The sequence below is a fragment of the Cibotium barometz genome, chromosome 26, assembly GCF_041138505.1.
Source record: "Cibotium barometz isolate CiBa-2024 chromosome 26, ASM4113850v1, whole genome shotgun sequence".
NCBI lineage: Eukaryota > Viridiplantae > Streptophyta > Polypodiopsida > Cyatheales > Cibotiaceae > Cibotium > Cibotium barometz.
In genome coordinates this window covers 36,387,038-36,413,928 of record NC_141071.1, presented here as the reverse complement: position 1 = coordinate 36,413,928, position 26,891 = coordinate 36,387,038, and the positions used below count along the sequence as shown (strand labels likewise).

Sequence of the window (26,891 nt, the reverse complement as noted above, 5' to 3'; positions counted from 1 at the left end):
CAGAACCCACAACTAAATTCTGTGGCAGAATCCATCGAACTTAGATTTCAAGTCCTCACTTTTACCAAGTCGAAAAAGTTGTAACCACATTGCAATTCTTGAATAAATTAAAGGACATTGCTTTACAATTAATGAATAGACCAAGGCAGCTCCGCAAAAGAGACCTCACTTAAAGTACTTGAGCAAACTTAGGGACTTTACACAAAAACCCTCACAGAAAAATCTCTCGGGGGAAGATGTACATTGTATGAAAGATCCTTAAAGACTGAAAACACCTGCAAATACCTCTGACAAGTCCTCAAAGACTGAAAGCTAAGAAAAGTGCCTGCAGATACCTCTCTGACAAGTTCAGTCTTCATAAACCACAACAAACGAGGGACAAAGCAGTATCAGAAAAAACAGTCCAATGTGAATAATTTTGCCTAGCCTTGATTTTAAAGATTCATAATTTAAATAAATCCAATCAAAAGCTATACAGTTTTCAATAAAAACAGATTGCGCTTAAAGTTCATTCCTTTTTTTAGCTGTTCAAAAAAATGTTAATTTCTGACACTGGTACGAAGGTGAAAAGTTTTGACCAACTTAAAACTCCCTGCAATAAGGGAAATGTGGAAGACAAACTTAAATTTAGATAACACCATAAAAGTACACAAAAGAGAGCATACAGCACCCACCATGTCCGAGTTAATCTTTTGACCTAATACTTTAAATGTAAGTGACATAAAACAACATTTTAAGGACAACAAGCCTTCACACAATTTGGAAATTAATGAATGCCATCGACACAACATTGCAGGTTCGACGGTGGAGAGTAATATCCTCCAAAAGTTAGCAGAAGAGAGTCTACAGCACCACCCACATCCGAGGAGATCTTTTAAGACACGACTCCAAATGCAAGTGACACCCTTCATGAAAATTTGGAGATTAGTGAAGCCCATTTACCAGCATTGCAGGTTCTAGAGGGGAGAATAATATCCTGCAGCCAGCATAGATAAAACTACATGGAATGTCATTACATTTCAAATAGAGCATAACATTGAAAAACTGAGAATTAGATCTGCAACTTCTACATCCATCCACTGTAGAGAAAAAATATTCCGTTCACAGATGCAGATATTATCACAAAACAGCTCATGAGTAGAGTGTATTACTAACTACCTCACCTCAATAACTCCGATTTCTCACGAAAGCCAGAGATACTACAATTTATTGTTCTCCAAAGACAGCTCATTAGGCATAAGAACCCACACACTGCCGTGCCGACCTAAGATTATTCTAGAAACAAAAGTTACCTGACTTCAGGATCATTCAAAAAAAATGTTCTTGGATGTGACCTCACATGGCCAGCATGCTTGATTTCATCATCATCTTATTGCTGCACTCAACCACGCAGCACACTAACCACCACCTGAGCCATACGTCTTCCCAAAGAATATCAGCTGCAGGCGATCATACCCAGCAAGCACACCAGCACCTGCTACAGCTCTCAGAATATTTGCACCAGCACCTTTGAAAAGGGATTTAACCCCCTCCTTCTTAATAATCTGTTTGAAACAATCAATAGAACCAGAGTACTTCACAGCTTCACCAGATGTCATCATCATACGACGCCTGACTGTGTCGATAGGATATGATGCAAGGCCAGCACCAGTAGTAATACCCCAACCAAGTAAAAAGCTAGCCATGAAATTATCCTGCACACGCTCACATACTCTTAGAAACGCCTTCCAATATAGCAAGATAAAAAAACAGAGGGAACACAAGCCCTCCTAGCACATGCAAATAATACTTACCTGAAGACTGCCAACTAGGACAACAGGCTTCAAAGAGTCGTACATCCCAAAGTAGAGCCCTCTGTAAACAATGATTCCGACACAAGATATATTGAAACCTCGGTAAAGACCAGCAATACCATCCGAGGCCAAAGTCTTCTTGTAAACATCCAAGAGTCCATTAAACTGGCGCTCTCCTCCTTTTTTGGCCGCCTTGGCATCATTGGCTAGCCTAGTTCGGGCATAATCAAGAGAGTACACAAACAGGAGGGATGAGGCTCCAGCAGCACCACCAGAGGCTAAATTGCCAGCAAACCATTTCCAGTAGCCATCCCTGTCTTTCTTGAAGTTAAAGAGCTTCTTGAAATAATCCTTAAATGCAAAATTCAAGGCCTGTAAAAGAAATGAAGGCAAACCTATCATCACTAAAACTCATCCATGAAACATATAACTAAATGCAGCTACACCACTGTGCACATCAGAAATAAAGCAAGAAGCTCGTACACCTCTGTGCACATCAGAAATAAAGCAAGAAGCTCGTACAGGCAAAACACTTACTCATCCACTAACAGATTCAAATCATCGCTTGCTAAGGCTCCATCAGCTTCAAAAACTTAACAATACCTGAGTAGGGAAGTAACGAATGACATTAGCAGTGTTTCCTCGCCACAAGGAGAAGAAACCTTCTTCTTGAATAGTTCGCTTGAAGCATTCACTGATCCCCTTGTATGGCTCCTGAAGCCTACCAGATTTCAGCATCTCGTCCTGGTTCTGAATCAGAAGCTTAACTCTTTCAATAGGAGCAGCAGCAGTCTTTGAGACTGCAGCAGATACACCACCCATAAGAAAGTCAACAGCAAAAGCATAGGGGCCTTTCTTATCCATGGGTGCAGCCACAAACACAGGGTTCGATGGCAGAGAAGTATAAGAGGATCCCCCAAGATCCATAGTGCAAAGACCAGATGGTCGTGATGCAGCAATGTTGGGTCTCGTTTGCCATGCATGGAAAGGGTATCCAGCAGGAGAGTCATAGCTGTAAAACTGGCGGTTTGTGTCAGAAAGCCTAGACCCAAGGTAAGAAAAGCCTGAAAGCTTTTGCACTACCGATGGCACCTGAGATCTCTCTGCCATGTTGACTTCACTGCCACATCAACGAGATAGAGAACAAGTTAAAGACTATAAAAGGTGAGAGATGAGCAATTACAAATTTACTGCAAACAAAGATGAAGCGCAGACCCCATTAGATAAGCGAAAGGAAAGCTTGGGCTATTTCCCAAATTTTACAAAAAACAAAGTGCAATCTTAATTCCATGATAGTCTACAAAGCTTCAAATCTTCAACTCCATCATGAATGACATACACTACGAGCTATAACATCCACACTCACATCATCAGTGCCCAAGTGTAGGTATAGATTCATGCTTACTGGACAAAATCTTACAAAATAAGCCACCATACTCAGTTCTACAGAGGCAAAATGCCGTAAAGAGAACGTGCACACACACACACACACACACACACAAATGGTTGATGACGAGACAATTACATCACTTTGCATTTTAGGAATTAGCTGTACCAGAAACATGCCATGCAATAAGGAAACGTTCACAAGGCCACAGAATTAAGAGACATCTTTTTAAACAACATAAACACAGCACATACATCCAACTAACTGAACCCAAACAATATCAACATGATCTATACATTCAAGTTGATCACCATATCATTCTAGCATTTTATTCTAAGCTATGTTGAACGTGGGTAACAATTTGATAAGCACATATTGTCCTATTATTTGATTTATTTTTTAGAAAAGATCAAAGAAAGTTCTTATATGCAAATATCAGATAGGTTGAAATGCATAAAAGCAAGCACACTGTACTGCTGAAAACTTGATAACAAGAGTAGAGGCTAAGAAAGGACAACTGCCTCAGAACCAGGAAATATAAAGAGGTGAAGCCAAAACATGCTTAAACATTAGTCTGCAAGAGACGAGAGTTTAAATTGGACACTACATCAATGTATGGCAAAATACCAACATCTACGTACAGAAAAACATGGGATCGACTTGTGCGGTAAACGCCCCAGCAAAACCTTACTTTAACGAACAGCAGAAACCCTAAAAGGAGACCCTAACATAACAACATATCCAAGTAGGTAAAAACCCAGACAGCGCAACACATCGCTTGAACGGGAAACCCCGTTGAAACCATAACACTATCATCGATCGCAGAAATTCCATTCATCCGATTAAAAAAACGTCTATCCTCCAAGGCTGAGGCCTCAAAAGAAACTAAGCTCCACAACTATCTTGGAGCTTGACGTTGACAGAAAAGCAAGCATGGCTTACTTTGATCGGATGAGAAATGCTAAGACAGACGAAAAAGATAAACACAGAGGATACCTTGAGGAACATGCAGTGGCGCTACAGATCGGGAGGCTGGAGGAGCCGATCTCTAAAACAGGAAGGCCCCCGGATGGCTATGGCGGCCACGAGCTCGAGGTCGCCTGCGGGTGAAATGGAGAAAGAAAACGAAATGATGGATTTGTATGCTTTATTTTAGGGCAGAAGCAAAACTTTAGCATGCATCATGCATCACCATGGGGGCCTAAAAGCCCTTCTTTGTGGAGGTAGGCACCCTATAGCAAGATTTTGTCATGATGAATGATGATTTGGTGTGTGGTGCATACATGTGTGCCTGTCTGGCAGTGCTGGCTTGGGGCCTTCTGGGCACATGCAGCCCCCCCCCCCCCCCCAGAGGCATGGGGGGTGCGCACATATTGGATAGGGTAGCTTGGTTTCAGTTTGGATATTGCATTTATATGTTAATCACATAAATGCAGCTATCCAGCTAGCTTGTCTTCAGTTTGGTACCCCTCCATCCATGGTAGCTTGGCTTCCATTAGGTAATCGAAGGCATTGCATGACAACATGCAAAGACATCCCTATAATTCTCTCTCCATTTTTGCAAGGTTCTATTGTTGTGCGATGGTTGATCCTTTCGATTTTGTGGGTTGAGTATGGGTCATCTTATATGTTTTTTTCAAGGTTACGGGAGTTTTTGTCATTCAAGCTAAATTTGAGAATGGGGTTCTAATGTAGGCTCTCGCTTTGAGAGCTAACAAGCTACATTAACGCATCTCGATGCATGTACTTGTCATCTTGTATTTTTGATATATGATTTGCATTTAGTGGATTTGTTGCTTAAGTTTCTATTAACAAAGTGCAACATCATGGCTAGCTCTCAATGGATGTAGTTTAAAAATACATTAGTGAGATATCAGTAAACCTTCCATGTTTGTGAGAAAGTTTGGGATATTAATTTCTTAAAATGTTGATTTTCCAAGAAAATGTGCCAATACTTCAAGGGAGAGCATTGATTTCTTGAAATGTTCTAACTTGGTTCCTAAAACAGTGGCACATTGCCAGGTAAATGTGCCAATTTCAATGGAGAGCATTAGTTCAAAGACCATTTAGACTCATTATTTCATCACTCTTAAGCTTGTCCACATTGAGCATATTGAAGAAGGTGGGAGGTTCTTAGGTAGCTATTGGTGATTGATACAAGGATCTAGAAGTTGGTCTATCATAGTATCATCCTTGAAAAGATACCCAAAGCCATTATTATAGCTTATAAGCTGGAATGGCCCTTGCTTGTTCTTGTTTGGGCATTATGCAATTCTACTATTATTTCATTTTCATTCTTGGGAGCTACATACTGAAATATGGTTCCCATTCCATGTACTAGAGTACATTGTCCCTTGTTGTATCTTAAAACATTTTCTCTTGTTATCTTGGATACTCATGCTACAACACCTAATTACTTGGCTATAAAAAGGTAACGAGGGATTAGTTACTAGCGCAGAGTCACATAATGTATGCATGCATCTTAAATGTTCCTTGAATGAGGTTACTCATCAGGTTGCATTTTAGAAGGTCAATGGTTTCTCACTTGATTTTCCATGTGCATGAGAGAGTTTGGGATAAAAACGTTTACGGCACTGCCAAACAAACATGCCAACAAACCATCGTTTTGCTTCATCGATCATTGGCTTATCCTCATCAAGCATATTGAGAAAGATGGATGGTCAGTAGAGGTAGCTTTTGGTTGTGGTTCTCGTTACAAAGAGGTTGCAAATCAAACACCACTAATCTGACAATAAAGCTTACGTAATTCTTAAAGAACGATAAAGCTTAAGTAATTCACTATATTTTCAACCATGTTCCTTTTTTGTTGAAATATTTAGATGCTAGTTGCTTTGCTGCATTAGCAATTATTTTAGAGTTATCTTGCTATTAAAGATGTTTCTCACCCACTTCTTTGTAAAGACATAGATGTTTTGCAGTCACTTTATTATTGAAGATTTTTCTTAGCCACTCCTTCTAGAGACATATGCTTTCACCCTCCTTGTAGTTACTCTTACAACCAATCCCATCCATCGTCGTGTGCTCAAAAGTCATTGATGTTTTTTATCTCAGTAGTAGTTTCACACTGGAGAGACGGAAAACTCTCTCACTTGTAGTAAGAGTAGCACGATCCACGTGTAGCTCAATCCAATGGGATTTGCATCCCTGTCGGAGCTAAGGATTCGACCCGTACCGGTGCACAAGAGCTTATCCACAAATGGAGAGAATGCTCATGGCTACCACCACTTGACACTAGACTATGCATACACACAAGCTCAACTTGTCCTCATTCCTACACACCCCTTCATTCACAAATACAAGCAAGAGGAATACAATCACTATGCACTCAAGCAAAGAGAAAGACCTCACTCCACTCCTATCTTCCTACAAGCATGCACACATTCAAGCATCAAGCTTCCATGAAAGCTTCAAATCAATCCATGTACTCAAAAATGAAATACTAAAAGCATGCATAAGAGTAAAATGATTAGAGAAGAGGATGAGAAAGACTCATGACATTGCTAATGATTCAATGAAGAGATTTACCTCATACAATAATGTAGATGGGGTGAGAGAAGAGTCTTCACCTCTATGGAGAAGAGGGAGAGTAGGTCTCTCAAAGGAGCTCTTGCATGAACTAAGCCCAAAGTGTGTCTAAGCTCTCAAATGAGCCACCTTTTATACAAAAATTCTAGGACTCCCATAAGTCCCCATGTGGGATTATTATCAAACCCTCTCCCACATTCATCTACAAAGTGGAACTCTTTTTAAGAGCCCTAAGTATCGTTTTTGTTGCATCCTGGTATTGATCTTCATTTGCAAGCAACACTCCCCCCTTCCTATTTTGTGCACGTCCTCGAGCGCGGTAGTAGCAAGAGCTGCAACAAAAAAACAATTGATACAAGTAAAGTCCTTTATTGATAAAAAGAAAAGAAAAGAAAAATCAGCAATAATAATTACACACGTGAGCATACAAGTGCAAGGCTGATTAAAGTTTTAATGAGTACTAAAAGAGGTGAGTAAAAACTAGTCAAAGTGAGACTTAGGTAGTAGATAATGCTATGCAAAGGCAAGTGTCTTTGTACACCTCCGGTTATGACCGCAGTCTCAATGTCCTATCAGTATGTAAGTTACTCCTAAGTGGCAACCCTACTCCTAAGTATGAGCAAAGGTGATTGGAGCTCTCTCTTTTTTTTTTTCTTTTTTTTTTTTGATATATGTGTAGAAGGTGATAAAGATTAAGGTTCTATCCCCATGAGACCCGAGCAATGGCCAAGAGACCTCCGCCAAGAGAATCTAAAGACCGCTAAGTATCTCAAGGGCGACAGACCCTTTTTCTTTCTTTTATGACCTAAGGAGTACCCCTTGAAGATGAGGGCATCGGTTTCGAGGGCCCATAGTGTACCCCCGAGTCCTACCAACATCTATCAAGGCGATAGATTCCTCAAAGGTCCTCTATTGAAGCTTCTAGACATCAGTGTTCACCCCATGGAAACCAAGGCATCGGCCCCAAGGTGCTGAGACATCCCCAGGTCCTACCAAGCACTTCGCATGGCGGTAGACACTTCATGTCGCAATTCACTTTGTATATATATATTTTTGTAGGGTATATTTTCATAAATTTTTATTACTCCTAGCACCTAGCTCATATCTAAGAGATAGCTACCACTAGGGATAACTAATATACCTTGAAGACATAAGTACTTGGCATACTCCCTTGGTATATATATTTTACACTGTCTTTGGATAGAAATATCTTTTACCAAGTCTTCTAAGACTCTAGAATTCACTCACCATATTTTAACTACAAATCAAAAACTCAAACCAGCCAATATTGTGTACATGCAAACCATATATTCGAAAGATAAGAGCACTTAAAGAAATAAAGATTAAGATTTGCATACACCTGTTGTAGTGCCCTGTTGATGTTGTTCGTTTGCCTTGAATAATTGCTGATTTTGTGCAGATTGCTTCTCCTTGATCCCTGTAGGCATAGCATATCTCCCCCCTTCCTAATTTTTTTGCACGGTAGGTGGACTGTAGGGGCGTGTTTGATGCTCTTTTTAAGCTGAGACCTCTGCAAAAAGTTTTATTAACAAACAAGGAAAGAAAACAAAAGAAAAAAAAAATTTGTTAGTGGTGCCAATCACCAAATATAGCCGAGGGGAAAAAACCCAATGGGAGAAAAGTGCCCTGGCTTGTCGTTCTTATTGTGGAGTCACTGGGTTACTCTTGCGCTGGTGGTGGAGATTATGTTAAAAAGAACATAATTCTCTAAAGGCATAAGGCACCACACTATTCAAACATTGATCGACCAAAGAGCTTCATTTGTAGTATTAATGCCTTATCTTTGGTTTTAGGTATGTCCTTCTTGGGTGGGAATTTCATTAATTGTCGAGGAATTTGAGCAAGATAAGAGGATTTAGGCATTGAAATGCTAGAATCTATGCTCAAATGAGACTCCTTTGGACTTGCCTTAGGTACACCAGTTGATGATGGAATTGTGTAACATGGAGAAATAGGGACAACAGGTGTCTCAATACATGTTTTAGGAAGATCAACACAAGTTGATTTGTAAGTGCTATTACAACCACCTTTCCTTTCTTGAAGAGTTTGTGTTGATTTCTTTTGCACCCACTGGTATGGAAAATCAAGGGTGGCTCTTGGAACCTTTTTGAAACATTCTTTTACCCTTAGCAAAGCATGGCATTTTGGAAGCCAAATTGCTGTTGCACCCTCATAATAACCTTGTGCTTTAAGAACCCGTTTTGGGACCCATCGAGTAACAATCCGAGGTTTGGGCTTGGAAATGATGTGCTTCTTAAGAGGCTTAGCAACTGGACTAGATGGTACAAGTTGGTACGCATCTTTGGGTAGCCACATTGATAATTCCTTCTTACCTGGCCTTCTTTGTGCAGCAACTAGATTAGTTGGAACATGCCAGCCATGGCCCTCTCTTGAGTACTCATCAATTATCCACATCATTTGTGTTGGAGCTTGTGTCTCTTTCTTATCAGCATCATTAAACAGATTTGAGTGTTAAATTCTCAACTGAGACTTTCTCGCCATGCATAGCTGTTGTTTTGGATGTATCCCTGTAGTACAAATCATCTAGAAGAGCACGTGGTTGTACCATTCGTATAGGTATAATGTCATATCCATCTGAGTCACAGAATTGAATTGGCTTCGGTAAAGCACATGTCGATAATGTTGCAAGGACATGACTCCATTCTAATGGATCAATTAAATGCTCAGGGAAGGGTTGTGGAATGTATGCCTCGTCAGATACACTTCGATTACCCTTAAGTCTCTCAGTGTTGAAATCCCTACAGGAGGCTCCACACATCCATAGATCTTCTCGCCCATCTAACAATGTAACTCTTGAGCCCTCAGATGAAGCAGAATCAAACTCATCTATTGGAGATCTTGTTACATCACGATATGAGTGATTCCTTAGGTTGACCCTTGTGATGACAGAATCATGTCTGAGGTACAAGTAGTTGTATCCCCAATCTTGAATCATTTGAAATTGTCGCATGAATGGTCTACCCAATATCACTTCATAGTTTGGATGCTTTCCAAAATCCACCACTGCAAAGGTATGCTCATATTCAATCCCACATGTGGTGACCAATATGTTCTCGAGCAGCCCAAGGGGATGTTCTAAGCTTCCATCTGCTAGCTGCAAGCGCATCCTGGTACTCCTAATAGCTGGTTTGCCCCATTTTTCCCAAATAGACCTTGTTACAATGCCCACTCCTGCGCCACTATCAAGTATTGCAGTTGAAGATACTTTTCGCACTTCTAATGGGAGGGTAGCATTTCCCTGATCGTCTTCACAAAATTTTCCTACTTTGTTGATAGGAACTGGCATTACATGCTTTGTCTCAGGGTGTATAGTACACTCATGGTGACCCTTTTGTAGCAATACCTGCTCTGACAAACATGTGGCAATATCATTCCACAACTCAGGTTTAAGCTTTATCAAATCAAGCAAAGGTAAGTTACAAGCCACTGGTGCAGACAAAATAGCCTGCACCATACTCATATCTTTCTCCTTAGTCAACCTTTTATGCATTGAGGGTATCCTCAAGGTTTGAGAACAGTTCTCATATTCTCCCAGATAGGACGGTAAGGTTTTCATTGTATGCTTACTTCTAGGAGAAACCATTGTTTGACCTTCCTCCTGGATGCTTGGGCGTCCAAAGTTGTTTTCCTTGTCTCTGGTAAAATCCACCTCAGAGAATGGAGGCGAACTAACAGAAGACATGTTTTCATTTATTTTCTCATTTACAGCAGCCCACATGTCATTTGCCATGTCCTCATTAGCATCAATAACTTCATCATTGCATGGGAAGACAAGGCTAGGTGATGGCAGAATGTCATCTTTTAATGGAGTGTCAATTGGTGCCGATCTTTCGCTTTGAGCTTGTGAAATGAATTCACTTTTCATTTCTCGACTTGATGACACTTCTGGTATGGTTTCTAATGTTGGCTTAAGAGAGGCTGGGCCACGAGGAATAGGTGGTGGTGGTCCCTCAAGTATCGACTGAGCTTCCCTAATGATTTGCTGATGTACAGCTAAATTGATCTTCTCCTCACGAGGGTTTGGGTATTCTTGAAGCTTTTTGGGTAGCTCAGATAAAGCTGCAATGCGACTTCTATGAGCATCAATGATGGCCTCTAGAGTCTCATTCACTTTATCCACAAAAACAGAACCCCCAGAACTATCCTCAGTCGTACTAGCCTTATCTTGTTTAACACTAGGCTCAGGTTGAGGTTGATGTTCCTCACGCGCTTCCTGGGATGTAAAAGTTTTATCCCGTTTGTTTTGTTTAGAGGTCTCCTGAGAACTAGAAGTGGATGCACTTTTAGTTTGCTTTTTTCGGTTCTTCTTCCTCCTAGTGGTTTTTTTTCTACTGGACTGTAGGGTCTTGTCCACTAGATTTGTCTTTGCGTCCCTAGTTCGAGGTGTCTCATCAGTCTGTATTTCAGCGTTTCGTGTCTGTGATCGAGTCATGACTCTAAGTGGCACGACATCCTCATTCTCAGATGAAGGTGGTGATGGAATTGCCCCTACAAGGTTGAGTGAAACCTTTGGTTGAGAGGTGCCTTCCTCATGTGGTTTCAACAGACAATCCTTCGGGAAGTGTTCGACACAACACCCTAGACAATATCTCTCTATTGGTGGAAATTGTTGTGCTGTTGTATTGGATCTAGATGCTTGCCTTGAGCGATGTGGACAATCACGAGCCCAATGGGGTTCTCCACACTCATAACAGGGGCCCATTGGTTTGGCCTCTACTTTCCTTGGCTGCCATTGACCTGAGGGGCCTGGAGTCCTAGGTTGGTAGCCGCTTAGCAACATTAAAGAGTTTTGTTCCCCTGGTTGAGTCTCCAGTGCTGGGCTTGGGTATGCGGGACTTTCAAAGATATTTTCTTTGGATGAATATGATGCGTATTCTTCTTCCACATAGCCTGGGTTTACCAATTCTCTACACATATTTGAGTTGTCGTAGTCGACAATCCTCACAGGAGCAGTCCTTGGAGCAGGAGGTTGAGCACCAAGAACAGGTCGTGCTTGTTCTTGTGTCATCGGTGGCTTACGTGCAAAATTTGTATATTGTTGATACATTTGTGGAGCCACTCCACCCCTCGGCTGCTCACGTTCCTGTCTCATTCTCGCAATGCGAGTACAATCCTGTGTGGTATGAGTAAAGTTCCAAGCACAGGCTTGGCACCACTTTTTCGTGGGTTGGTTGTGACTAGAGGAGAAAAGGTATTACAGTCCTCTGTTTTATGGTCACCGCCACATGCTCCACAAAGATGAGGACCTGTAGGAAGCACACTCCTCATTCTCTGCTGCTGTTGTTGTGGCTGCATGGGTGGACGATAGGTTTGTCCTAATCTCCTTAGCACTAGGTTGGCTATCTGATCTGGATTTACCAGCGCGCTAGACCCTGAACTTTGATCATCACCCCATTGATTTCTAGGTTTCACCTCTGGGCCAGAACCATCTTGGAACTTGAAGTTATCGGTGAAATCCATAGCATCATGGCAACACTCATTGAAACTTGTATGCTTCTTTGCATAGAGATGTGTATGCAGTGTCGAATTTTTGAGGCCTTTTAAGAAGAGAGAAATTAATCGACTTTGGGCGGGCTTCTCATCTTCTGGGCAACGATTAATGTACTGCTTCATTCTATTTACACAGTCTCTAACACTCTCATTCTCGCCTTGTTTGAAAGAGTAGATGTGTGCTACTGTGTCATGTTGAATTCCCATCAAGGAAAAAGCAGCAATGAATCTCTCTTCCAAAACTCGTAAAGAAGTTTTGTCTGAAGCCTCTAATGCCTGAAACCAAGCCAGGGCTTTTCCTTCAAGAGTGAGTCCAAACCCTTCTATCTGAGTATGCTTATCAGCAACTTGCTCAGCTCGAACTGCTTGCCTAAAAGCTGCTACATGATCGTATGGATCTCCCGACCCTTCATACTTCTTAACCAATTTCTGAAGAGTTGATGGCCTTACTTGTCGTGAATACTCATCATAGGGCCTACGGCCTCTCGCTCTTAGTGGGAATTGTTCCTCTCTTTGGAAAGATGGTCCACATGTTTCCAAAATTGGTGTGGGTACCCTATTACCAGCCTCACCAAACCCTTCCAAAGATCTTGTCACCCTCATTTCAGTTGGTGCATTTATGGGAGGCCGAGTTGGCTCCCTTCTCATCCGATTGTCATAGTGGGAAAGATGTTGTTGTGGTGTGACCTGTGGTCGCACATTTGGTGTAGGACGATATCGTGGTGCTAGAGTTGGGCTACTAGCAGTGGTCCACTTAGATGTTGAAGGTCCCTCTCTAGTGAACTCTCGTAGGGGAGGAGCAACAGTTTCTCCAAGAAAGGCTGTCTCTCCTGGTTTGGCTGTATGTGTTGAGAACACCTCCATGAATAATGGTTGTCCTTTCCACGTGAGTTCCCTAATCTCTTTCCAATCTAACGTTCGATATTCATTGGCCCATTTATCAACTATTCTGTTCATGTGTCCTGCACACTTCTCAACTACCACTACATAAGCTAGAGGAAGATCCAGCTCTGGCAATTTAGTCGTGGCATAATATCCCTCTAACGAATCCTTATAGACCTCTTGAAGTTGGTCATCCTGTAAAACCTTTGTCACAGGAATTTGTCGTACAAACTCCCATTGGCTTTCATCCCCCTGATCCATTTTACACTTGCCTTTCCTATCCTTGTCCAAATTTAGATCTACAAGAAGTAAATCATCTATGGATGGCTTTGAGGACTGGGCATTGGATGGTCCAGGCATGTCCGGCTCGATAAGCCAGTCATCTCTAGACTCTTTTGCTCTGGAAAGTTGTGAATAGTCTAACAACTCAGTTTTAGAGAGCTCCCCTAATTTGTCTACCTTTTCCGGATGGTAGGTGACTTCATAGCGAACACCATCTCCACCCATATACATGTTACCCTGGTCATTGACTAGAGGTGCTCTATCAAGTTCTGAGAAAATGTCTGCGATCTTAACAAGGTACCTATGTTGTGGGTCCCTAAAGATCTCAGCTCCTTGAGCATTTGTGTAGACATATTGGAGTCTCACATTGAATGTTAACCCCATGGTATCGGCTTCAAATGGATTAAAGGATTGTGCGGGTGTCCTATTTTGGGCTACGGGATAACTAGTTGATGGCCCTAGATTGTCCATGGACAATGAACTAGTTGTTCTGGAGGAAAGGGTATCGGATTGGGATTCCGAAAGGGTTTCAGCAATATCTGCCAAATTTCCTACCGATTGGGTCCCACTTTCTTGCGTAGGCACTCTAGAAGGTGCCCTAGGTCCTATGGCAGAATCTACAAGACGTCCCGACCGCAAGTGCATAAGGTCAAAATTTGTTTTTGGTTTTTGTGTTTTGTTTTGTTTTGTTTTGTTTTTTTTTTTGATAAAAATATATATATATATATATAGGTATATATATATATATTTTTTACCCTACCTAACCACTAGAGACAATTAAAAAAGAAAATGTATGGTGTACTTATCTAACCTATTTTTTTATTATTTTTATTGTTTTTTTTAATAATGATTTTATGATTTTTTTTGATTTTTACTCTTTTTTTTTTAAATTTACACAAAAATTATGAATCACCCTAAAAAATACTAACTATGCACAAAGTTACAAAAATTTAAAAAATGCAAGTTAAACTAATGAAGAACTACAGAATATGCGAAAAATAATAGACTCCTAAAGAATCAAAAATTTTCTTTTGTTTGTTTTTTCCTTCTTTTGTTGGTTTTTATTGTTTGTTTGTTTGTTTTTTTTTGTTTTTTTTTTAAAAATAAAATGAATAAATTTCGTGCCAAATAAAAAAAATATAAATCTACTAATTATGCATGCAATAAAAATAAAAAATGCAGGCTACCTTAAATTATGCAAAATTTTGTACAAAAATTTAAATAATGAACAGTGGATTCAAAAAATAAAAATTATTTTTTTCTTCTTTTTCTTTTTTTCTTTTCCTTTTGTTTTGTTTGTTTTTTTAATATATATTACAAAAATTTAAAACAATGCAAATTACTCTAAATATGCTAAAAATTACAGAAATGAAAAAATAAAAATATGCACACAATGTGGACTCCTAAAAAAATAATTAAAATTTTTTTATTTTTTTTTCTCTATTTTTTTAATATTTAATTGTTTTTTATAATCTCTTTTTTTCTTCTTCTTTTTTTTTTAAATAAGAAATATTATTTTTTTTGTTTTTTTTTTTAATTTAAAAATAAAAAAAACATAAAAATAAATAATAATAATAATAATAAATAAAAAATAAAAAAATGAAAAATTTCCACCTACCTTATCCGTCGCTCGCCGCTTCCGGATTCGTCGCCGACTTCACGTGCGTTGCTGCAGCTACTCGTCGGCCTTCATCTACTGTGCAGACGCCGGACCCCACCACCCGCTTTCTTCACCGCCATCACTCACCTTCACCTTCACCGCTGCAGTCGGCCTATGTCTCCTCCGCAACGCTCACAGCTGCCGCCTGCTATGCTTGCCAACGCCTTCGCACAGCTGCTGCAGCCAGCCGCCTCTCTTCTCTGCGGGCGCAGCTTCCTTCTCAACCAGGCGTCCTCACCTCACCCGCCGCTCTGCTTCTCACTCGCCACCCTCTGCCGACTGCTGCCTCTTTCCTTCGATTGTTCCCAGCCAGCTGCTCTTCTCTGCTCTGCTCTGCTCGCTCTGCCAACGCTGCCGCCAACTGCCTGCTCTGCCCGCTTCCTCAGCTCCAGTCGCCTCAGAGCCTCAGACCGCGCCTTCGCTTGTGCTCTTGCCGACGCCTTCGCACAGCTGCAGCCTAAGCACCCGCTGCCACCTCAGCCTCCTACACAGGCTAAGCTTTCTTCGCCAACGTTGGCCACACAGTAGTCACTTTATTTTTTTTTAATTTTTTTAATTTTTTTTGGCTGGGCCACCGCCGGCGGCCTTCCCTCCACTGCTCGCCTCCAAAGCCTTAGCGTATATAGAAAACTATATATATATATATATATATATATATATATATATATATATATATATATATATATATATAGTTTTCTTTGCTGCGCTTTTAACTTGCTTATGCCAAAGTATATAACGATTCAAACAATTAAAAGCCGTCTCCTCCACACTGCTTTCAGCCCGTTTACACACGATGCAGCGTTTGATGCAGCACTCACATCACTGCAAATATAAATAGATTTGTAATTTTCTTTTTTTAGCTGGCTGCCTCCGTGAACAAATATATATACATATATGTATATCTATTTGTTTTTTGCTTCTAACGATGGAGATGCCTCCCAACAAAACAACAAAATCATAAAGGAAAAGTCGCCTTCTACGCTTTCAACCTACCTCTCTTCCTTTCATCCTTAAGAGGACTTCAGGCTTGGTAGTCTATGGGGCTTGCATAAGCTATGGATGAGCTTAGCAACGCACCTCTTTTCTTTACTAATTACATGTTAACGAAAAGCATGAAAGAATGAAATGACAAAAAACAATGAAGGTAAACTTAATGATCGGTACTTGAAAAAGCATAAAAGCAATGAAACATAAAAAAAAACAATGCGGGAGAAACCTCAACCGCTCAATGGTTAACCTTATCCACTCACACTGGGATCACACACCCAAACTTAACCTAATCACTCAATGGTTTTGCAACCAAAAGAGGAAATAGTGGTGGTTTCCACACACTCTCAACCGGATTTGAGTCTTCTCCCCGGCAGCGGCGCCAATGGAGAGACGGAAAACTCTCTCACTTGTAGTAAGAGTAGCACGATCCACGTGTAGCTCAATCCAATGGGATTTGCATCCCTGTCGGAGCTAAGGATTCGACCCGTACCGGTGCACAAGAGCTTATCCACAAATGGAGAGAATGCTCATGGCTACCACCACTTGACACTAGACTATGCATACACACAAGCTCAACTTGTCCTCATTCCTACACACCCCTTCATTCACAAATACAAGCAAGAGGAATACAATCACTATGCACTCAAGCAAAGAGAAAGACCTCACTCCACTCCTATCTTCCTACAAGCATGCACACATTCAAGCATCAAGCTTCCATGAAAGCTTCAAATCAATCCATGTACTCAAAAATGAAATACTAAAAGCATGCATAAGAGTAAAATGATTAGAGAAGAGGATGAGAAAGACTCATGACATTGCTAATGATTCAATGAAGAGATTTACCTCATACAATAATGTAGATGGGGTGAGAGAAGAGTCTTCACCTCTATGGAGAAGAGGGAGAGTAGGTCTCTCAAAGGAGCTCTTGCATGAACTAAGCCCAAAGTGTGTCTAAGCTCTCAAATGAGCCACCTTTTATACAAAAATTCTAGGACTCCCATAAGTCCCCATGTGGGATTATTATCAAACCCTCTCCCACATTCATCTACAAAGTGGAACTCTTTTCAAGAGCCCTAAGTATCGTTTTTGTTGCATCCTGGTATTGATCTTCATTTGCAAGCAACACACACCTTTACATCTTATGTCATTTGAGAATTTCAAATGCAAGCTCGTCTTTGCATTTTATCTCTATATTTGTAATAAGTGCACCTCTATGCAAGTATGTCCCTTATGAATCAACGTACCATATATATCATAATGCATCTAATGATGTCCAAAAGCTTAATGTTGAATGTAGTTATCAAGTCTTATAAAATTTCCACTACGAGGGCTACAATGATAATGTTTTATTGACTCTATTGTGAGAGAAATAGCAAAGGGAAAGTGTGTAAGTGTGGGTGTGTGTAGACACCTCTTATAGAGGGTGTACATTTGTAAGGGTGTGAACATAACTCAAATAATGGTTGTCCACAACTCAATTGGACACATGGAAGCCTAGCATATGACACTTATCATGTGCATGCATATCTATGTAATAGTGAAAAGGCTATTATAAAGCCTTTTGTAAATTAATCTAATATAACTTAAGCAAGATGTAGCCCCTATGTTATTAGTGTAGGTGTGTGCTAATCTCATTTTCATGTCTTAATCACATTTTAATCTCTTTCTCTTTAGCTTGCTTTCGTCTCTCACACCATCACTTCATCTGCCTCATCTAGTCCTTGTGCATAGAAAGGAGAAAAAGTCCAATGGACTCTCTGAGATTTTATCAATTTACAAAAATTAAAGCCTTCCAGTTTTCCTAAACATTAGGGCTTTCTTGAGAATTTATGCAATTAGCATCACATTAAACCCTTCTGCACTTTCAATTTTAGGGCTTTGCCAAAAATTAGAGCTGCTCTCCTACAAAAATTGGGGGGTTTTGTGCATTCAAAACACCTGATTAACATTTAGGGTTAGCTTTTCTTGTGTCGTTTCGGTGTTAAATGAACATTATGCAGCAATCTTGCTTCATGTATCTTGCAGTCTTAACCACTTACTGCAAGAATCCAGTCTGGTCTTGTTGCTTCAGTTCTTGTTAATGTGTGCAACCACTAGCCTCTAGTGGCTCTTGTCTCTGCCACTCTTGTCTTGCATCAACTTAAGATCATTCATTCGCAAGGTACTTCGTCAGAGTCTTGTTCTACCATTGTTCTGTCTCCAATAGACAAAGGGAGTTATCTTGTTCATTACATCCTCAGCATGGCAACCCAAGAGAACCATACCCTCAGCATGGCAACTCAAGAGAACCATACCCTCACCTTCTAATTTCAGATTGAGGGAGGAGCTTATGTCCTCACACTTGCCTAGAAAGTTCTTGTTTTGGAGGATCCAATTCGAGCTGCAGTACAAGAAAGCTTTAGTTTCAAGCCTTCTTGTTCACTTCCTTTCCCTTTGAGGGAGGTATTTGTAAGAGAAATAGACAAGGGTTACGTGTGGACACCTCTTATATAGAGGGTGGACACTTGTAAGAGTGTGAACATAACTCAAATAATGGTTCCAAAACCACCCACCTATGTGGACACCTCTTATATAGAGGGTGGACACTTGTAAGAGTGTGAACATAACTCAAATAATGGTAAACCACCCACCTATGAGGACACCTCAGTGGACACATGGCAGCTTAGCATAATGTGCCACTTGTCATGTGTATGCACATAGCCTCTTCTATATTAATTTAATATAACTTAAGCAAGATGTAGCCCCTATCACCATCTCATGTTATTAGTATAGGTGTGTGCTAATCTCCTTTTCATCATATCTTAATCATGTTTCTTAATTTCATTTTCATCATGTCTTAATCACTTCTAATCTCTCTCTCTCTCTCTCTCTCTCTACAAATCTCCTCCTCCTGCCAACACCTCATGTCGAACATCTATTTATTTAGAAGGTAGTACTTTTTTGAAGAAGGTACTACCTTTTTTTTCTGAATGTATTAACACAATTAAAGATTCCATGGTAATATATATTATAGGTAGGTTTAGATTATGCCATGTATGATGTCACCACACAAAATTAAACACTTAACACAAGTCTATCATGAATCTTAACCATGTTGCAAAGTTAACAATATTACCAAAGGGTAAAGGGAATATAGTACACAAGAGAGAGAGTAGGACACATGAGAGAGATGGATGGCTGAATTTTCTTATATCTTTTTCTATTCTCTACAACCATTAACCTAAAGAGATAAGAGTATATGTACTCTGCTACTACTGCTACTACAACATACAATGGTCGGTCCATAGAGTGAACCCGACTATATGAGCTCGTGCTATAACTATGCCATACTAGCTGTCACACAACTTATCGTCCCACTAGCAGCATATTAACCATAATCTCACCAACCATGCAAGTGCATAAGCATCACCCAAGCGGGTCATCAACGTCTGCAATACTAGTTGAGCTTGACATATCAGCATTGTACTCTCCTACTACAACATACAATGGTCGAATGGTTGGTCCATAGTCGAACCTAACTATATGAGCTAGTGCTATAACTATGACATACTAGCTATCACATAGCCTATCGTCCACCACCACTGTTTGGTAACATATCAACCATAATCTTACCACCATGTAATTGTGGAAGCTATCACCCAAGCGGGTCATCAATGTCCATAGCACTAGTTGAGTTGAATATCTCAACGCTCCCCCTCGAGCTCAACTCCACACACTACACTCCAAGTAAGCTCTTAAACATGTGAAGCTTCTATGTGCCCCCAATGCCTTCGTGGACGATGTCAACCACATGATCCTCTGTGTTGACATATATAATCTACATCACCTACTAGAACCTTCTCCCTCACAAAGTGATAATGCATCTCAATGTGCTTCATCCTAGCATAGTATACTGGGTTGCTAGGTTGTGAAACCACTAGTGTGTTAGACAAGACGTGCTCTTGCTGAAGCCTTTGCCCCTCACCCTGCTCGAGTTGCTGCCTGTTCGCACCCCCCTCCCCGCCCTCGTCGTGACTTAGCCTCTCCCCGCTTGCTCGCACCCCCCCTCCGCGCCCTTGTGTTTCTCGCGCCCCCCTCCCTCCCTTTTTCACACCTGTCGCCCCCTGCCCGCCTGCCCCAGTTTCCCTCGCGCCCACCGCCCCCCCTTCCTCCGCGTCTTGCCCCCCCTACCTGCCCCCGCCCTACCCCCCCTTGCGCGCTTTCCCCGCCCCCCTTTCGTTCGCTGCGCTGCCCCTTTTTTCTCTACCTCTACCTTCCGCCCGTTTTTTTAAAAAAAATTTAAATTTTTTTAATTTTTTAATTTTTTAATTTTTTTTAAAATTTTTTTAAAAAAATTTAAATTTTAAATTTTTTTTAATTTTTAATTTTTAATTTTTGATTTTTTCCTCCACCCCCCTCTGTCTTCCGCCCCTTCTCCTCTATCTTCCACCCCCCCCCCTTTTTGTTTTTCCGCCCTTCCCTCTCTTCCCCTCCCCCCTCCGTTTTTTCATGCAGCTTGGCTCTTGCAGGACCCCCCGTTTATCGCTTCGCCCCCAGATATACTGTGGGCCATATCTGATTACAAAGAAAGTAGGTGACTTAGCCTATGAACTTCTTTTGCCTCTTCATCTCAAAGTACATAATGTATTTCATGTCAGCCTACTTAAGAAGTATGTACCGAGCCCGAATCATGTGCTTAATGATGAACTCTTAACTTCTTCAACCCAAGGACTGATGGAACTCCAACTTGAAGAAATCCTTGATGGTCTCGAGAGAAGGTTCTCAGGAGGAATAGAATTCTAACAGAATTATTAGTCTAATGGAAGTTCTATCCTTTTGAAAGACACCACCTGAGAGAAAGAAGCCAAATTGATTCGGGATTACCCCCAGTTTGCGAGATGAGGACATCTCACGTTTTTTAAGTGGGAGAGGATGTAAGATTCCTTCCCATCCCTTCAAGATGTCCAGTTTGTGAGATGAGGACATCTCACGTTTTTCAAGTGGGAGAGGATGTAAGATTCCTTCCCATCCCCTCAAGATGTCCAGTTTCTTCCCCTGTAATCAATTCCCTTTTCAGATTAATAAAAGATCCTGTTTCTAACTATTTTGGCCTAGAGAGAGAAAAATATTATAGAGAGAGGTAATTTTGTTTTTAGATATCTTTGGATGGAAAAATATCCCATCTCATTAAAATAATTTTTCCCAAAACAGAAGTTTAAAAAGAAATTCTTAAGGTGAATTAGAAATAAATTATAATCTGCACAAAAGACCTTAGCCTAAGGGTCCAGATTTTCTAAAAATTTTGGATTAAGGTTCAGAGGGACCAATAAGATTAATCCAAATGTAGGGAGGAGATAAATTGAAGAAATAAAGAAAACCCCCCCAAAAATGAGTAAATGCTCACATAACATGAAGAGTGGACTAAGGACCAAAGGAAACATTAAAAAACTGAATTTTAGACACCTCAGAGTGGGGATTCCCCCTCATGAAGGAGGCGCCTTTTTTCTCATCACTCCCCAATTTTAAATCAATTAAATGAGATATTTCATCTCTCGTCTCTCCTATTTCAAGTCTAGTTCCAAAAAGTAAAATGGTCAAAAATTAACCAAACTGATCTAGAAAATTCTAGAATCAGTTTGCTTGGATTGAGGCTCACTTTTTCCTATAAATAGAAGCCTCCCCCTTTGTAAAAGCTTAATAGTATTTATGCATTGTTACTCTACTCCTACCTAGAGCCATTTACATTGAATTCTTTTGATAATTCAATTGTTTTTGGCTTAATCCTCTCCAAAGTAATTGGTGGCCACTCTTGCTTCAAACAAGAGTAGAACCCTCAATCTCTCAAGCCAAAGGAAAGCTTACAGCTCCATGTAAGCTAAAGTTTCTTACTTTTTAATATTAAATCTATGGTTTTCTTGATTTTCTTGTTTTTTTTAGTTGATTGAAGTAACTTCTAATGCTATGCATTGATGAAAAGGCCACCCCCCTTCTCTTCTTTACAATTTAACCTTTTTTTTAAATCCTAGAATGTTTAACAAAAAGATTGATTAAACTTTTCTTATTGTTTACTCTCTTGGAAATTGAAAATTGTGTAAATTAGAGTCCTTTATATCTGATTGGGGTTAATTTAAATTAAAAATAGAATGTTAAAAATGAGAAATAGTCAGCCATACAAAGGAGGTTATGGCAAAATTTTCTTGAATTTTATGGAAAAGAAAGTTTATTTTTATGTTATTCTAAAAGAGTAATTCCCACCGTTTGTGCATATTAAAAGAAATATTCTAATTTACTCCATGTACATATTCACCTATGAATATGCATGGATATCACTGATATTAATTATTAAAATTAATTTCTATGCATAGAAAGATGTATAATGTAAATTTTTTTATTATTAAAGTGTTGGTTTCATTGAATTTAATTTCTATGCATAGAAAGATGCATAATGGAAATTTTTTTTATTATAAAAGTGTTATTTTCATTGAATTCAATTTCTATGCATAGAAAGATGCATAATGGAAATTTTTTTATTATAAAAGTGTTGTTTTCATTGAATTTAATTTCCATGCATAGAAAGATGCATAATGGAAATTTTTTTATTATAAAAGTGTTGTTTTCATTGAATTTAATTTCTATGCATAGAAAGATACATAATGGAAATTTTTTTAATTATAAAAGTTTTGTTTTCATTGAATTTAATTTCTATGCATATAGAAAGATGCATAATGGAATTTTTTTTAATTATAAAAGTGTTATTTTCATTGAATTTAATTTCTATGCATAGAAAGATGCATAATGGAAAAAAAATATATTATAAAAGTGTTATTTTCATTGAATTTAATTTCTATGCATAGAAAGATGCATTAAGGAATTTTTTAATTATATAAAAATTGATTTTTATGCATAAAGAAATTCTTTTTATTTTAAAAGTGTTATTCCTATTAAATTTGATTTTATGCATAAATAGATGCTTAAAAGGATTTTCTTTTATATTAAAGTGTTATTCCCATTGACGTGTATTTTTATGCATAAATAGATGCATAAAGAATTTTTATATCAAAATTATAATTCTCTTTAATTCTATGTTTAATTTCTATGAGTATTTGATAAATGAACATGTAAATACTCTGAGAGAGAAATTTCTATCGTTTTATATTCACTTGGATTGTAAAGAGAAAATTCAAAAAATCTATCGAAGTCGAAGTATTAAGATAAGTGATTAATTTATTCCTCATCAAAATTCATAATTAATTTAGAAATCAGTTAAGTAAATATTCAATGAATGAAATTTAGTAAAATAGTAAGTGAAATATCACCCCTTTTCGAGAAAGATAGTTCAAGAAAAATCTTATCAGACTCGAACCCTGAATCAGACTATAACCAAGACCAAACTCTTCGTCAGTTTCAAGGAAAGAAGATGTGACCAGTTTAGGAAAATATACTCAAAACTCCCGCCAAACCTAAAACTAAGCATAGAAACCCTATTTTTTTAAAGGACTCTCTTACGCCAGAATGCTGGCCACAGAATGCTAGAGTGAGTATTTGGTATGTGTTTTTCTAAGGGAAGTTCGGTTGCAATAGTTGGCGGGGAGTGTTCAAAGGACAGCTCACGCGGCAAAGCCTACCTAGGTCTTGACCAGCCTCGGTATACGGTTTAAATGGTGTACTTACGGTACGATGGACGAGGGCTGACGAAGCGGTCCCTGAGTGAAGTGCCAGGACACCTAAGGAGGATCCTAGAGGGTTTTGACCAGGCGATGCATGGGCTCGCGGTGCCTCAGACACCCATGCATATGTCGTGGGTGGAGAAGATTGTATGATGGACAAATGATTATTGTAATTTCTTACTCGATCTCGTTGCTGGTCTCAACAAAGAGTCTAGAGTGATATTGTTTTTTTTTAAGAAACAAGGGACTGGATGGAAATTTTGAGTTTTGACATCTGTAACCAATAAGTGTTTATCAATGGATTGTTTTATAAGTTAAAGTTTTAAAGAGAAGTGTGTGTGTATCTATATTCGAAAAGCAAAAGTTAAGAAAGGCATTCAATTATGGGTGGGTGAGTAATTGTCTGGTTCTACCGATTCCCAGTGGTTGGGTGGTGGCTAACCCATGGGCCGAACCCATGGGCCAGATGGGCTGGAATCAGTGGAGTTTAATATAATGAAATTGAATCATAGGAATACGCTTAGAACTCGAGTAGTTAAATAATAACCTGAAGACTTTCTCAAATGAATAGATCAACGGCTGTGCTTGATTTTAGTTAGGAAAAAAGCGTTGATTTCTTCAAGTTAAGTCTGTAATAGTTTTCCTTGTATCTGGTTTAGTCAGGTGAAGGATAGTTTAGTCTCTTGACCCCATTAGAAAATTCATTAAGAAAATCAAAAAGGTGGAATCATCCCCATTTTTCGGGCAAGGGAATTTTTTCCGATTTCGGTTTTGGAATAACCACCAGACTAAGCTCGTGTCCGGACATTCAAGGGCAAGGCCCTGAGTGGTGGAGAACCCTGCCCCGCACAAGAGGAAGCTACTTCTGCTCTGCTAGTAAACGGGAATCTGGTGCGCGAAGGGGGCAGAGGGGTCTCACAGATGGTATCAGAGCACTGTTGTAAACTTATGAAACAGCAGAGGGGTCTCACAGATGGTATCAGAGCATTGTTGTAAACTTATGAAACAGCAGCAGAAATCGCGAAGGGGGCAGAGGGGTCTCACAACTGGTATCAGAGCGCTGTTGTAAACTTATGAAACAGCAGCAGAAATCGCCTAAAATTTTAAAGAATCTGGGAAATTATGTTTTCACTTGCTAAGATTATGTTTGAAATGAATTCATAAATTGAAAACTCATAAATTGAACTAGATTTTTAGATGGATACCCCAAATCTGTCTGGCATTCCTAGACTCTCCTAGAGTCAGGATATGATCGCATTTGCCTTCGAAAAGTCTCATCATCTCTGCTACAACCCGAGAAAGCAGAGTGAGGCTTGCTCATCACTTTGAGGATCTATACTTTCCTAATCCAGTAGAGCACATGTGGTTCTCTGGAGGGCGATGTATTAACATCAATACCAATCAGCATCAAAGACTCAGGCATAATATCTCGCTAGCCATGATCTTGATAAGGCTAGGAGTTATTCATTATGTCCAACTCTTTAATCATTCACCCCCGAATTTTAGAATTTCTTGCCGAATTTTTAGACTTCTGAGTCGCTTTATTCCTAGGAGCAAAATTACAGCACCATTACCAGTGATGAATCGTGTAGATCATAGCATGTCCCCATCGCAGTATCGCCTTTTTATGCGTACGCGATTGAGGCAGTGACTTTTGGAGCCGAGACGCTCTATGTATATATCAAAAACTTTTGATAATAAATGATGTTTTACAAAAGATTCCAAATTGATTTTGTGGTTGAGAATATTGGTTAATAAAATTATCAGAGTGAATCTTGTTTTTAAGAATTATGATGGAATAATTATTGTTTAAGAAATAAATGTCAAAAATTAAATAGTCATAAATCTGATGACAAAGTTAAGTTGACAAAAATCTCGTTTTGTCAGAATCATGAGCGCGCGGCCCGTGCTAAGCACCCAAATCCTCTTACCGATAATGAAGAGTTAGATCCGGATGTTCGTAAAGCCCTACACCAATCCAACCTGGTCCATTCAAGGGAGAAGGGGAACAGTTAGGAGAAATAGTGGAAAAATGGATCGAGGCAATGGAAGAGTACTTTGATGTAATCGGTTATAATGAGAGGAGCAAGATGGCTCTTGTCAGTTTAAAAATTGTGAAAACGGATGGTCACATAAAGGAACCATTGCGAGACAGACTGTCTCGCCCGAAATACCCAAACCTGGTCAGATCTTAAGGCTTACCTTAGGAAGAGGTTCTGTCCTCCGAGCTTCCTGGAAACCAAAATGAATGAGTTCTTGGAATTGAAGTAGGATAGCTGGACAATTGAAGAATACCATCAGGCATTTGCCCTTCTCCTCAAATATTCTCCACTTTTGGATGAAGAGCAGCTGATGGCCAGATTTATTCGAGAGATGAACGAGCCATTGGATACTTTAGTGAAAAATGCCAAACCAGTTTCAATGGCAAAAGCTGTCAGAATGATAAAGGACTTTGCCAAGGCATTTGTTGTTAAGGTCCTGCCAAAGCCTGCCCCCTCAAACTTTAAAAGGTTCCAAACCCTGGGAAGTGCTTCAAACTTTCCACCCCCAAAGAGGCATCAAGGCCCTCTTCAGAATCAAGATGCTAGGAGATTCAGAAGTGAAGGAAGACCCTTCCCTCAGAACACTTTCTCAGGAGCCCCACATTTTTCAAGGACTGAGAGGGACGAGCGTAGAAATGAGAACAGGTGTTTTGGATGTCAGGGTTTCAGTCACCAGCTTAAAGACTGCCCGACTCCTGCCATGTCAAGAGGACAGGGAAGTCAAGGACTCAGAGTGCAGAGACTAGCCCCTTCGTATCAGTCAACAAATCAAGGTCCGTCTCTTCAAAATCAAGGCAATCCTAGGAGGAATCCAGCTCAGCCATTTGCCTCTATTCAGAGTAATCTCAGAACTCCGTCCCAGAACTGGGGTAACCAAACAGATAGAGTTTCGCCCCAATCTACAGCAGCCAAAGTAGTTATGATAGCAAAAGTAGTGGAAGCGGAAAGAGGTCAGATTTATGCCACAATTGAGAACCAAGGGCCAAATCGTCAATTCTCTGTCATCCATGCTCCAGTTGAGTATAAGGGCAAGCCATTTAAGCTTTTGATTGATTCACGCAGTGCTCATTCATTTATTTCCCGTGGATGCTTGTGTAAGCTAGTCTTAGAACAGAAATCAAGGAAACCTAT

General features: G+C 39.7%; 1 protein-coding gene across 1 annotated transcript; it reads right to left on the bottom strand.

Moving 5' to 3' along the window:
- Positions 1-990: 990 nt before the first annotated feature.
- Positions 991-4,375, bottom strand: LOC147623914 (ADP/ATP translocase 1, mitochondrial-like). Its single transcript, XM_086820535.1, has 4 exons — positions 4,177-4,375; positions 2,397-2,913; positions 1,794-2,165; positions 991-1,694 (listed from the first exon to the last, which is right to left on the bottom strand). The coding sequence occupies exons 2-4, from the start codon at positions 2,901-2,903 to the stop codon at positions 1,398-1,400; spliced, it is 1,176 nt and encodes a 391-aa protein (XP_086676661.1). The 5' UTR covers positions 2,904-2,913; positions 4,177-4,375; the 3' UTR covers positions 991-1,397.
- Positions 4,376-26,891: the final 22,516 nt, after the last annotated feature.